Consider the following 14,185-nt stretch of genomic DNA (forward strand, 5'->3'; position numbering starts at 1 on the left):
AAATGGGGGACAAAAGTCCTGTTGCCGAGGCAATTCCAGGGCAGACAAATAGCACCCAGGTGCCCTTAGCCTGGAAGACACTGAGCAGGTGGGACCTGGGACCCCAACCTCCCACCCGCCACCATTTTCTGTCAACAGCAACCACTTGTTATGTAGCTGATACGGCGGTTCTAAGTACGTCACTTGCCTGGGTCTTCGTCCTTGTAACACCCACTTCAAGGATCAGGAAACTGAGGCCCAGAGAGGGAAAAGCACTTCCCCCGAGTCACACCCTGCTAACCACCCTCAGACCTGGGTCAGACCTGGGCAAGTCTCTTCCCAACCCTTTCCCAAACTGGTCTCTGAAAAGAAAGGGCTGAAATCATGGGGCTCGGGGCTAACATTTCATGAAATCTTTAATGAAACTGGGGGAGGGGCACAAACAGAAGGGAGGGGCGATTGGGACAGGCTTGGGGGCAAGGGGCAAGGGGCACAGGGCTGGGCAGGGCAGGGGGCTCTCCTCTTCCCTGCAGCAACCCTCCCCCAATCATCCCACTGACGGGGCGGGGGAGGGAAGTGGGGAGGTGGAGCCATAAATACGTCCAGAATTCCAAAGAGGCGAAGGAGGGAAGGGGTGGCCGAGGGTCTCAGAGAGGGGGCAAGGGCAGGCCTGGGCCACCCTTGTCAGGGGGTCCAGGCTCCTTGGGCGGCCGCGGGGGCCCTGGGGGGTCCCCCGGCTTGCGGCCATGCTTGCGGAAGTAGCGGTAGCGTTGGACGTAGGCCCGCACCAAGTTGCTCACCTTCACTGGGTTGATCTCCCCGCTTTTGCTGTGGCAGATCTAGGGGGTGAGAGGCAGCTGTGGTCACCTCCAGCCCCCCAGGGTCCCCTCCACCTGGACTGCTGACTGCTGAGCACAGCTGCGAACTGGGATGGGAGCCGCTCCCCCAGATTCTGGACCAACACCCCTACATGTCCCCCTGATGTCAGAGGGACAGGCCCAGGTGGGCTTGAGCAAATCCTGTCCCCTCCTCACCTTCCACACTGACCCACCATCCCCGGCTCCCCATGCATGCACATGTCTCCTTCTTGTCCTCTCCCCACTTCTGTGGATCTGTGCCCCGCCGGGCCCCACCTTGTGGACAGCCTTCCTCAGGATGTCCTTGTACTCCTCCTTGGTGATGTCCTTCTTCTGATAGTACGGCTTGATGGCCAGCTTCACCTCCTCCACTGCCCTCTCCTGCGTGTGCAGCTTCTTCAGATACTGGCAGAGGGGGCGACGGGGAGGGAAGGAGGGACAGCAAAGGCCGGATGAGTTCCTGCGGAACCCCAGGCCTCCACTCACCTGCCTGCCAGCTCAGCCTCCTTGACACATCCAGCTACTCCTGGAGGTGGAGGTCCTGCTCGGGATCTGCCCTGCGTTACCCTTGCTGCGGTCACCCCAGACCGCAGGCCAGGCTGGGCCTCTGAACATCACTTGAACATCACCTAGGTTGGACCTGGGGCTATCCCCGGTGGCCTTGACCAGGACACGTATGTCCACTGCCCATACAAAATTTACACGAAGTAAGATGGGGGCGCTTGAGTGGCTCCGTTGGTTGAGTGTCCGACTTCGGCTCAGGTCACGATTTCACAGTTTGGTTCAAGCCCCGCATCGAGCTCTATGCTGACAGCTCAGAGCCAGGAGTCTGCTTCAGATACTGTGTCTCCCTCTCTCTCTGCCCCTCCCTCACTTGTGCTCCCTCCCTCTCTAAAATAAATAAATAAGCTTAAAAAAAAAATTACACAAAGTAAGAAATAGGCGACACCATCATCTGGCGATCGGCTGTTTCACCAGAATGACCTTTTTGGACCTGACCGAAAGGAAAACCGGCCTGAGGCCTGTGAGTAGAAGCCAGATGTAGCTGAATGAAAACTGGTTTGTTCCCACTCGTGCATTTGAATCAAAGTTTAGTTCCTTGGGGTGCCTGGGTTCCTTCTTCAGTCGGTTAAGCATCTGGCTTCCACTCAGGTCACCATCTCACTGTTATTGAGTTTGAGCCCTGCATTGGCTCTGTCCTGACTGCTCTGGATTCTGTGTCTCCCTCTCTCTCTCCTCCTCTGCTGCTCACACTCTATCTCTCACTCTCTCAAAAATAAATAAACATTGAAAAAAAAATTTTAGTTCCATACAATTCAATGACTTCTGTTTTATCTGAGTTCCCACCTGTTGGCATCAGTCTGCTATTCTCCTTGGGCCCCTGCACTTCAGCATCTGCAAAACTGTCACCATCAACCCACCTCTCCCAAACCCAGCTCACCTTGTCTGTGTCCCCACGTCCCTCGGAGCTGCTGCTGCCCTCTCGCTTGTCAGATGCTGCAGCCAGCCCAGTGGGGGTGGGAGGGGTAGAGCCGCAGCCCCCCAGGGGGAGGCTGCCAGGGAGCAGGTAGCTGGAGGGGCCAGGGGGCAGACCCAGAGAGGTGGGCACAGGAGCTGGGGTCACCCCCAGACTGGAGGGTGGCTTTCGGTGGCTGAGGATCTGTCGGAAGAGGTTGGAGAGCGGATGAATAAAGGGAGGGGGAGGGAAAGAGGGAACATGTACCCCCATCCTTCCCACCCTGATTTCCAAATTGTCCCAGAGGCAAGAGGCCCCTCCTCCTGCCGACCCCTTCCTTGTCCCAAGGTCTGCTGAGAATTGTAGTTCCTCTCCTAATCAGAGTCAGGGGACAAGAAGAGGGACTGTGGGGACTCTTCCCCAGAGGGGCCCACCTGGTTGGTGGCCTGGATCAGCTCCTGGGCCTTTGCTCGGCTCGCCAGATTGGCTTCTTCCATCTTGAAGAGAAGTGCAGTCACTGCAAGAGGCAGAGAGTTGAGGACAAGGACATCAGGAGCTGACACAAGAGGTCACCTAGGCACCTGCTGCCGTCTTACCCCCGTCTCCCCCCGGGGGAGAGACCATAGGTTTCGGGCTCAGAACTGGGAAAAGGGGACCTTGGCCAGTGAGAGAACGGCTCCGCACCCCACATATTCTTAGGACTCAAGGTATGTGTGTGGTCCGGAGGGGGGAAATAGGGCCAGGTCATTCAGGGACGAGGTAGCGGCAAAGGTGAGATTCTGTCTCAAGCCCCCTGTGCCCTATTGCTATCCCTTAAGGGACAACGCTCCCTGCTCGCCCTGTTCTTCCTGTTCCCTCCACCACACCCAACCTCGTCCACCTCCGGGTGGACCCCAGAACACGGCCCACTCCTCCAGCCTGTGCTGGGCTGGCCACCCCCTCTCCCCCCCACTCACGTGCCTGCTCTCCTCCAGCACAGCCAGACACCTACCAGCCTTCTAGACAGCCCCTCATCAGCCCTCACCCACCCAAGCCCCTCGCAGTCTGGGTCACTGTGCGCCTACCCCCTCCAAAGCATCCCCACTGCCTCCAAGCCTGTCCCCACAGGACCTGGTCCTCCCCAATCCTGTCTGTCCCAGCCCGCGCCCCCCACCCCAGGGCACACTCACAGGCCAGGACACCGCTGGTGGTGCAGTCCACACCAGCAGGCAGGTTCCAGGGCATGGGCGGGGGCAGCGTGGGCAGCTGGGAGACACGGGTAGCCGGCCCATCCTCTGCCCCTGAGTCACCGGCTGTGGACCCCGCGCTAGGGGCAGTGCTCGGGGCAGCTGCGGCCGTGCTGGTGGCCGTGGTGGTGGCAGGCTGCTGCTCTTCCTCCTCCTCTTCTTCCTCCTCCTCCTCCTCTTCCTCCTCCTCCTCCTCTGCCCCGCCTCGGACCCCAGCCTCCTCAGCGGCCTCCTCGGGAAGGAAGGAGACCTCGGGGGTCTTGCAGCTGCTGTCCACGGTCTGGGAGTCCGGTGTGAGTGCAGGGGGGGGAGGGGCTGCCTTAGGGGGCGGGGTGCTAGGGGCCTTGGCCGCCCGCTCTTCCCCGGACCAGGAAGTCTCCTCCACCCCCTTGGCCCCCGCTGCCTGGCTGCAGCTATCCGCCTTGGACTTCTTCAGCGTCGCAGGGCCGCCGCTGCCCCCACCGCTGCCCCCGCTGCGGATCTTTTTCCTGGTCTTGGATGGCTTGGTCTTTCCCTTGGTCCCCTTGGCTTTCTTGGCCCCAGCCTTGGCCTTGACCTTGGTCTTTTTGGGCTTGGTGCTGCCCGGAGCTGCTTTGGCCACCTCTGCAGGGGCCCGCTCGTCGGGCTTGAGGAAAGGGGAGCGGCTCTCCCGGTCGCGGCTGAACTTGACTCCGATGGAGCCCAGGCCAGCGGATGCGGCCTCCTTGGCCGGCGTGGTGCTGCTGACGCCTTCGCGGATCAGCACCGCCACCTTAGACTGCAGCTTCACCTTCCGGGAGGAGGAGGAGCACGACGAGGAGGACGAGCCGGAGCCGCTGCTGACCGGTGGCTTTGGCGGAGGCCCCGAGGAGGGCGCTGACTCCTTGGGAGGCCGAGCCTTCTTGGATGACCTGTCCCTGTCCCTATCTCTGTCCCTGTCCCGGTCCCGATCCCCCCCATCCAGCGCCTTCCGCCGTGATCCCTTCTCCCGGGAGGAAGAGGAGGAGGAGGCGGCCCCGGAGCGGCGCCGGTCCTTCTCGCCGCTCTTGCCCCCCCGCTCCTCGGCACTCAGTCCCTCTGAGTCGTACAGGACCTCGCGCTTGGGCGACGAGGCCGGGGCCGGCGACGGGCCTCGGGGGTCGGACTTGTCCGGCCGGCCCACGGTGATGGTCCGCTTGATGGCGAAGAGATCGTGGTCCGTGAGGTCCTGGATGGAAGGTGGCACCGCCCCCCTGCGGCGGCTGTCACGCTCTCCGCCCAGGGAGCTGGAGCCGGAGGGCGGCTGGGTGGGCACCGGGGCCTTCTCGCTGTCCCCAGACCGCTTCTCGCCCCGGGACCGCGACCGCTTCTTCTTCTTCTTGCCGCCGCCGCCGTCTCGGTGCTTGCCACGGTGCCGCTCGCGCCTCGAGGACGACGACGAGGATGTGGCCGGGGGCGGGGAGGCCGAGCGCCGCCGCCGCCGCCGCTTTTCCCGGGACCGCGACCTGCGGCTGCCCCCGCGGCGGCGGTCGGTGCTGCGCGAGCGGCGGCGGGCGGAGCGGGACCGCGAGCGGCGGCGGGCGGACGACGAGGCGTGAGAGCCCGGCTTGCGGTCCCGGGAGCGGTGCTTCTTGGAGTCCCAGGGGGAGGCCGGGGCCGGAGGGGCAGGCTGCGCGCTGGACGACGACGACGCGGCCTCCTTGGCCTCGCCGCCACTCCGCTTGCGCTCCCGCCTCGACTTCTTGCGGGTGGGGGGGCCCGCGGGGGCGGCGGCGGCGGCGGCGGCCGGGGAGGGCGAGCGCTGGCGGTAGCGCTCCCGACGCTGGGTCAGGATCTTGCGGCGCAGGTCCAGGCCGCCCCAGCGCGTGTCCGCGGTCGGCGGGGCGGGCGCCGGCTCCCCCAGGTCCACCTGCAGGGCGCCCTCGCCGTCTGACTCGGCGTGCAGAGACAAGAAGTCGTCCCCCTCGGGGGCGCGGGGGGCAGGTGGCGGGGGCGGGGGCTGGGCTGCCGGGGGCGCTGAGGCTGCAGGAGGGGGTCGCGCCGCCCGGCCAGCGGCCCGGAAGAGGGAGACTGCCACCCTGGGCTCCTCCTCCGGCTGGACGATCTCGCCCTCCTCGATCTCGGAGTCTCCCGGTGGCAGCAGGGTTGGCGGGATGGCGGCTCCGCCGGCCGTCACCACCTCCACAGAGACCTTGCCTTCCCGACAGGCCTCCGCCTCCGTCCCCACCACGAAGACGCGACGGCGGGTGGCTCCGTCCACCCGGGTGGAGTCCACCTGTGGAGGCGTTCCAGGGGCCGGAGTCGGTTGTGGGGGCTGGGGGTCCGGGCGGGGGCTCTCATCACCTGGGAAGTCCTGGCTCAGACTGTTGTCATCGTAGATGCCCGCCAGGGTCTCGGAGATGCGGCTGATGCTCTGGGACAAGCCTTCCTCCTCCTCTTCTTCCTCTTCTTCCTCCTCTTCCTCCTCTTCCTCCTCTTCCTCCTCCTCCTCCTCGGGTGAAGGAGTCCCCGCTGAGGAGCTGGGGTTGGAGCCAGTGGGCTCGAAGGGGTCGTACTTCTGCTCCGGAGCAGGTGGTGGGGAATAGGCCTCGTCGGTGGGGTGGAAGGGGTCATAGATGTCGAATCGGGGGGCAGGTGGGGCTGGGGGCGCTGGAGGAGGTGGAGGCGGGGGAGGCGAAGGGGAGGAGGATGAGGGGGAAGGGGAGGGGGAGGAGGACGCAGAGGATGGGGCAGGGGGTGGGGCAGGGCCCCCGTCTCCAGTGCCCAAGGTAAGGAGGTGACGGGCACAGGAGGGTCGTGAGGAGTGAGACTGCGGAGACACTGTAAAGGAAGAAAGGAGACAGAGAGCCCCAGTCAGGCACATGTCCTCCTCCCTGGGCCGTGCAGAGGGGGCCGCAGGCCAGTGCCCCGGCCACCACCCCACTCTGGCGGCACCCTGCACTTTGCACGGGACAACTCACAGATGCTCCTAATGACTCCAAGCTGGAGGTACTGCGTCCTTTCAGGAGGAAACTGAGGCACAGAGCACTGCAGTATCTTCCCCAAGGACACACAGCAGGGAGAAGGGGGGGTGCAAACAGCCAATGTAGCCACTGAAGCCACTGAGCCTGTGCTCCCATGTCCTGAGATACACACTGGCCTGCAGCCCAAGAACCCCCTGACCAGTGTCACCACAGAAGACACAGGCTAGAGAAGGGTCGCTGGGATTTGAACCTAAGACTGCTGCTCCAGCTGCCTCTTGTGGGAATCTATCCTGTTTCCTGAAGGGAACTGTGGGCGGCTGAGAAGGTGAATCTCCCTCTCGAGAGCCCAGGAAATGGCAGAGCCAGGGAGCCCTGACAGCCGGAGTCCACAACCCACGCACTTCACTCTGTGACGAGCCCCATCTGAGGGGCAACATCCGCTCAGGACTCAAAGACACCGCCAACGGGCGACAGGAACAAGCAGTGTTCGCCCCTCCACATGGGCCAGGCATCGTGCTTTCCTGCCTAACTTCATCTGTCCTCCTGAGACCCTGCTTTCTGAGGACGACGCGGTCTCCATGCCATCAGTCCCACACACGGTGACAACGGACCTGGGCCGCACCTCCGGACACACACACTGGGGTCCAGAGGCCCCACTCAACCACCTACTACAGGGACCCTGAGATGGCAAGGGCACCAGCATGGTCATGCAGACAGTGACAGGACAGCAGGGGCTTAAGAGGGCAGTGCCAGGGGCGCCCTGGGTGGCTCAGTCGGTTAAGCGTCTGACTTCAGCTCAGGTCATGATCTCACAGTTTGTGAGTTCAAGCCCCGCCTCGGGCTCTGTGCTGACAGCTCAGAGCCTGGAGCCTGTCTTAGATTCTGTGTCTCCCTCTCTCTCTCTGCCCCTCCCCAGCTCATACTGTCAAAAATAAATAAATGTTGAAAAAAAATAAAAAAATAAAAGAGGGCAGTCCCAGAGCCACCTCTCAATCCAATCCTAGGCTCTGGCCCTCACCCGTGACGGGACCAAGGACAAGGAACTCAACCTCTGCCTGCCTTGGTTTCTTCATGTATACAATGGGCATGCACTCATTCATTCAGTACAGTTTTGCTGATCGCCTATCTTGTGCCAAGCTGTTTCAGGTACTAGGAACAGAACAGTGAACACAACAGACAAGAGTCCCTGCCTTCAAGAAATCTCCATGAGCCACGCAGAAAAGTCTGCCAACTGCTGAGGGCTGTGGAAGAAAATAAAGCAGGGAGGACGGTGATGAGAGCATTCACACATCGCAGGGATGAGGGGACTAGGTGGGCAGCTGTGTGGAACAAACCAGACTGCGCCCGGCCCCACAAGGACTCGGTGAGCACGAGCTATTCCTACCCTGCTTACGAATTATTACCACCACCAGAAGTGTAAAACACAGACTAGAGCGGTCTGGAAATGCAAGACGGCCCCTCCTTTATGTAATCTTTATACGATATGGAATCAGGGATGAGGGTTTTTTTCCTAAAGTTCTTAATAACTTCCAAATGAAGAAAAACACTGCTAGTAAGAAAATAAAACATAACCCCAGCATCTCCCACCAAACAGCTCTTACAGTCCAGATACAACTATATCACCGAAGGCCTGGCACCAAATTCCCAACGCCTTCTGTTCTTGTAAACAAAGTTTTATTAGGACACTGCCACGTCCATGTGTTTATTTATCCTGTAGGCCTTCTAATTTTAAAAGAAATGAAGAGTTTTTGGGGGGTTCCCCAAGGGCGTGGTGGACCCTGAGTACCATGCCCCCTGAGCCGAATGGACAAGACATTTCGCAGCTATAAAAAAAGGACAAGGGAAACCGAAACGGGCACAGCGTGTGTGAGCCACGGTCGGCTGCGAAACAGTCACTTCTGGCTGACCGCGCCGACCTCTCCTCTCCATCCCTCCCAACTGTGGATGCACATGAAGGGGGGGGGGGGTAGTCTAAACCAGGGATTCCCACCGGGGTCCTGGGGGCCGGAAACCTCACCGAGGAACTGGTTAGAAATGCAAATTCCCGGGCCCCACCCCAGACCCACTGAATCAGAGATCCTAGGAGTAGGCCCAGGGACCCGTGTATCGACAAAGTCCTCCTCCTCGTGACTCTGATACCCGCCCAAGTCTGAGAAGCTCTACGCTGCTCACAGGGCTTAACACTCAAAGAGACCTGGGCTACAGGCTCAGGGCCCAGGAGCACCACTCATCTACTGGCTGTGCCACCTTAAACAAGGGACTTCCCTTTTTCAGATTCGTCTCCTCTGGAAGATAGAGATGCTAAGAGCCTCCTCCCCCCACCCCACCCCCAATCCCAGGGAGACGAATTCCCAGTGCAGTTACACTGCCACGTAGCGCCCTGGACACGGAGTGCCTCACACGTGCCGGCCAGGACATCAGCGTTTGCTGTAGGTACATAAAGCCTTGCAGTCTAACAGGCAGAGGCTTAAAGATTTTGTCTAAATGACAGGATCGCTACTGTTACTACCAACAACAGCTGACTCGTGCAGGACTCCGAGGCCGCCTGCTCAGCTCTGCCCTGGCCCCACATACCCGTTTTGCCTGTCCTCCAGGCCCTGAGACGGGGCAGCAGGCTAGGCACCGGCAGAGGGATGGGATCCCTGTCCCCGATTCGGACCTCGGCCACCAGCTCCAGCATGTCCTCGCTTCTGCAGGGCAGAAGGGGGTGAGTGAGCCTGAAGGAAGCTGCCAGCTCCCCCGCTAAAGGCCTCTCCCACTCCAGCTGCCCAACTACTCACTCGCCAGGCCGAAGGTCCAGGTGGCTGGGAACCCAGGTATCTGGGGGATCCAGAACGCTCACCAGCCCCGCAAGGAAGCTGTCTGCGGCCATGTCCAACACCTGGAATAGGCCGGGAGGGGTTGCAACCCGTCCCTCTCACGTGAGGGCCCACAAATCCCACTTCCCCAGCCCCTAAACCTTCAGGAACCCAGGCATCTGAGAACCCGAGAAAACGCAGAGATCCAACCAATTCCCTCATCCTGACTTGCCCCCAGGACCCAAGGGCCCGGCCCCAGGGATGATGCCCCCAACCCCTCCAACACTGCAGCTGATCAGCACCCCAACCCCAAGAGTCTGGGCCCCCAGCCCCCTGCTCTTACTCACAGTAGCCGTGTCGGTTCCCCCTGACTCCTGGGAACGGGGCTCTGACCGTGGGCTCCGGCAGCCCCTCCATCGAAGGCCGTGACACCGGGAGCCATCTGGAGAGAGATTTGCATGGGAGATTGGACACAGGGACGAGACACAGAGACTCTGTGGAGTCAGAGGAAAGAGGAGCCTGCTCGGGCTCTTGAGGAGGGAGCCAAACTCCTGCCTGCTCTCCCTGCCTCCACCCCTCAGCTCCCACCTTGGGGCCCAGAAAGACTTCCCCAGCGCCGTTCCGAGGCGCTCTCACCCACCTGACCTCCTAGCTGCCCTCAGGATGGATTCCAGACAAGCCAGCCTGGCACGAGAGCCTTGCGGTGACACAGGTCCCATGGAGCTCTCCTGCCTCACCTCCTGCTCACACCCCAGGCCTGCCAGTCCCAAAAAACCACAGCTCGGTCCTGCAACATGCCCCTGTGCTGTGCGCCTGCTGGGTGCCTCTGCCTACCAGGCTTTCCTCTTTACCAGGCAACAACTTCAGTACATCCTTGGAGACCCAATTCACCGGTCTGCCCCTCTAGGAAGCCTCCCCAGACCCCATCTCCTCCACACTAACTTAACTGGGCCTCCTGCGCTCTCCTAGTGCCTCAGGGCCACCTCTGCGCTGTGACTGTATCTCCCCTCCACCAGACCGCGAGCCCCTCCAAGGCAGCCATGGGGTCCGACCCATCTTTGGCTCCCCGAGCCAGCACAAGGGTGGTACCCGGGAGGCCTCAGAAAGTTTTTAGGAATGCAATTAGGATAAAGAATACGGAGAGATGGGACGGAGGCTAAGAGGAACCAGAACCCATCGTACCTTTATCATTTGGCAGATCCCCCTGCAGGGAACTTCCCACAGCCTGCTGAATGGCCCGCTAGAGAAAAGGTGGAGGGTGGAGGGGGTGGAAAGAAAGGGCAGTCAGGGGACCCGTGCAAATGGTCACAAGCTCTGCTCCTGGGAGACAGCCATTCTAGACACCCTATAACGAAACTCGAACCCTTCAGAGGAGCCAAGTGTCCAGGCCCCCAGCCCCTCCTCCCCCCAGGGCCCAGGAGCTAGGCCCTGACATCTGCATTTCCAGCCCGTCCCTCCCTTGGCCCCAGACATCTAGCAGCCTTACCAGGATAAAGGCAGAAGGAGAAAGCGTGGGGTCTCTGTCCGGCGGACCATCGCCCAGATCCTCGCCCGACTCCTCTGTCTTCCCTCGAGACTCATCTTCTTCCTCCATGGTCACCTGGTGGTTGAGGGGGTGAGAGTTTGGAGTGGAGGCAGGGGTGGGGGGTGGTGGGAGGGGCTGGAAGCAGAGGATGGACGCAAGGATCTCCAGGGCCTCCGCCACGGCTTTGACCAAGCATCCTCCTCAGCATCCTTCTGCCCTCTGCCACCACACGCCAGTCCTTGGGCGAGTCCCCGGCCCTGAGCAGACGTCGCAGAGACCAGAATGGCTCTCCTCCCTTGCCTAGATTTCTACTGCTTCCTTTCTTGCAGGGAGGCCTTCTGGCCTCCTATTTCAACACTCCACTCCCCAGTCTCCACTTAAAGCTTCCCCCACAACCAAGCTTTAAGACCTCCCTGCCTGCCCCCACGTTGGCTGATGTTTTTCCCGGTTGAGTTGTGATTTCAAATACTGTGTCCCGCAGTCCCCTAAACTCTCCTCTCCCAAACTGAGATACGTGCCAGTGTACTGAGTATACCTCAGATACCATGCAACTCCCTAAAGCGGCAACGATTCTCCTCGATGGTGAGGGACCAAAAAAAAAAGAAAAAATTGGTTTATACACAAAAAATGGAGCTACAAGAGTGATGTACAAAACCAACACCAGACCGGAAACACTACTTTCAGAAAGGCATGTGGAGGACATCCACCTATCACCAATCTGCCCATTGTGGGAGATCATGGCTAAAGCCTTCATGAGGTCACAGAAATTCTCAGATCATTCGGAGGTTGAAAGATTATCCTTCAGACTGGTGGGTGTCTCGATTAGGTCTTCAGAAAGTAGGAGTACTCCAGCTGTAAGCTTCCTTAGAACCATCCAATCTGCTACTGTGAAAACACTATCCGGGTCTCCAGAGTTCCCAGAAACCTTTGAAACCCCTGACTCTTTATGCTTCTCTGTAGACGGGCACCACAAGAGTATCTACCTCCAAGAAGGGCGGTAAGAACTGAAAGCAAAGGGACTTTCTGCTACAGAGTTAGCACAGCCCAAGCGCTCAATACAAAATAACAAAAATTAGCTTCAAGGCCCGGGTTTACCGCACATCTACCTCCCCCATTCTCCCAGCTGCACACCTGCCAAGCAAATGCATCGGTCCTGGTCTCCTTCCTACCACAGCATTCCAAGCTCTGCCCAAGCTCCCACAGGCAACCTCCCAGACAAGAGCCTGTGGCTCCTTCACTAACTCCCACTAACGTGTCCCGCCTTGTTAAACCCCTGTGGACAGTTCCCAGCCCTGGAGCTGCTCTCCAGCACCTCTGGGAAAAGCGCGTGTTACGCAGAACAGTGACTGCCACACAACAGGGGCTTTAGCCAAGACCTGCTGAGGACAGACACACAGATCCCCAAGCCCTCCGCGGTGTATGAAGATGCTCCTCTGCCCATTTAGACATGCCCCAGGCTTTGCGGACACATCCACAGTTTTTTATATCTTTTTGACCTGAAAAGGTTCTGCAGACATTGCTAGGTCCCTCTAGATCAGTGCTCCCCAAACTACGGTCTGAGAGCAGTACAGTGCTTTGCAATTAGCTTGTTATAAAAAAATAAAAGTAAATCGAACACAGTTGAAAATTCTTCACGGTGCATCACAAGTAGTACGTGGGAATATTAATTAATGGGACTTTGGCATTAAATACACATGTCAGTATGTCCTAGCTCTTAACACAAAAAATGCACTTCTTACTGTAGATCAAGGTCAAAAGAGTCTGAAAAGCATTGCACTAAATGAGTCTCGATGATCCTACATACAGACTTCCCCAGACTAATGTGGACTAATTCCAACTCTCTATAGCTCCAGGGCAATGCAGAATTTTTATCAACATTTTTCATTTAAATTACATTATAAAGTGCAAGTACATTTGAGCTGGGCAAATTTTCCAATACTCTCCTTTGTCTTGTTCTCCACGCGATTACCCAGCCCCAAAAGGCATTCGAATTGCTCCAGGCATAAAGACTGTACTCTTGCAGTCACACTGAAAGCCACCTAGATGGTTCCAGGTCCTTCTAAGTGCCCCCCAGCCTCCTGTCACCCATATTAGACACTCTCAGACGTTAGAGACCCATCCAGGCCTCTCAGCACCCGTCAGTATTTGCCTCCCTCCCTTGGTGGGCACATCCCACCCCCCTGGGTGGCCCTAAAAGACTTCCTAGCCCTCCAACAGTTCTTCCAGACCCGCTACATGGCCCCAGACCCAGGTAGGTGAGCCGCATCCTCAAGGCACCCCATGTAGACACTCCCAGTCCTAACAGACATACCCCGGGCGCTATAGATGGCTCTGCAGATACTCCTCTGCTCTTGCAGACCTCCTTCACCCTGGGACATATCTCAAGATCTCAAGATGGCCCCAGAACCCTATAAACAGACCCTAGCTTCGGGTCAGCCCGTAAAGACGATCAACAGTGTCTACAGATATGACCCAGGCCAGCTATGTGATGGAGGGCAGGCTCCAGTCTCAGTCCAGGCCCGGTGGACATCCCCAGTCCTCTCGGGGACGCCCCGTAGATGCCCCCCGGAACCCACAGACGCGTCCCGGGGCCTTGAGAAGGCCCCCCGCTCGGCGCCAGGCTCCGCCGCCGCTGCCGGGCCCGAGGCCGCCCCGCTAAGTCCGCCAGGCCCCGCGGCGTGTGGGGAGGACCCCGGGACAACTAGCGACCCGACTCCGCCCCGCCCACCCCGATAGGCCCGAGCCCCGCGGCCCAGACTGCCGCCGCCATCTTACCCCGCCGCTCGGGCTGCGGCTCCGGCCCCGGCGCGGGGCGGGGCGGGCTGGGGGGGCTCGCGAGCAGAGGGAGGAGAGGGGCGGAGCTAAAACGCCGCCGAGCTTGCCGGGACTTCAAGTACCGAGCACGGTGCCGTGAAGGCTGGTGGGAAGGCTCCGGACTCAATTTCCCAGCAACCAATGGGGCACATAGGCATGAGCGCGCGCGACGGACGCCGGGAGGCGTAGTCCGCACGTCGCCTCCGTCGCGCGGGGACAGCAAGGAGGTGAGAGGTGAAGTGGGCGGGGTTGCGGCAGCCCGCGACAAGGCCCCACGGTGCCCTGCGCGCGCGCGGAAAGAGCTGCGGAACAGGAAGTGATGTAAGACCACTCAGCCCGACCGCCGCAAGGGAATTGTAGTTCCGAGGAGTGGGAAGTAGAAAAAACAGCCGGACTTGCTGAGTTGCCCCGCCCACTTTCTGGGGATCCCAGAATCCCGATCTCCTAGTCCTCTCTAAATTTAGAACCAAGGAGCCTGACGTACAACCTCCTCCTCATTTAGGACGGAAAAGTCCAAATTCTGATTCCTCTCATTCAGCAGAGAAGCCTGGACTCCCTATTTCCCTCCTGCCTGGGACTTGGGAGTCCGACCACTTCTTCCTTCCAACC

The 14,185-nt window shown here is 59.8% G+C and overlaps 1 protein-coding gene across 4 annotated transcripts; it reads right to left on the reverse strand.

The window, feature by feature from the left end:
* Positions 1–377: 377 nt before the first annotated feature.
* SCAF1 (SR-related CTD associated factor 1) lies at positions 378–13,746 on the reverse strand. 4 transcript variants are annotated; one of them, XM_043598528.1, is made up of 11 exons: positions 13,538–13,746; positions 10,724–10,837; positions 10,420–10,477; positions 9,585–9,679; positions 9,220–9,320; positions 9,014–9,129; positions 3,462–6,296; positions 2,727–2,809; positions 2,278–2,496; positions 1,113–1,241; positions 378–818 (listed from the first exon to the last, which is right to left on the reverse strand). In XM_043598528.1, the coding sequence occupies exons 2-11, from the start codon at positions 10,829–10,831 to the stop codon at positions 627–629; spliced, it is 3,936 nt and encodes a 1,311-aa protein (XP_043454463.1). In that variant the 5' UTR covers positions 10,832–10,837; positions 13,538–13,746; the 3' UTR covers positions 378–626. The 4 variants fall into 4 exon arrangements, with proteins under 4 accessions (XP_043454463.1, XP_043454464.1, XP_043454462.1 ...); XM_043598529.1 differs by lacking the exon at positions 13,538–13,746 and adding an exon at positions 13,074–13,466; XM_043598527.1 differs by lacking the exon at positions 13,538–13,746 and adding an exon at positions 11,298–13,060.
* Between the last annotated feature and the right edge of the window lie 439 nt (positions 13,747–14,185).

Source organism: Prionailurus bengalensis, chromosome E2 (assembly GCF_016509475.1).
Source record: "Prionailurus bengalensis isolate Pbe53 chromosome E2, Fcat_Pben_1.1_paternal_pri, whole genome shotgun sequence".
NCBI lineage: Eukaryota > Metazoa > Chordata > Mammalia > Carnivora > Felidae > Prionailurus > Prionailurus bengalensis.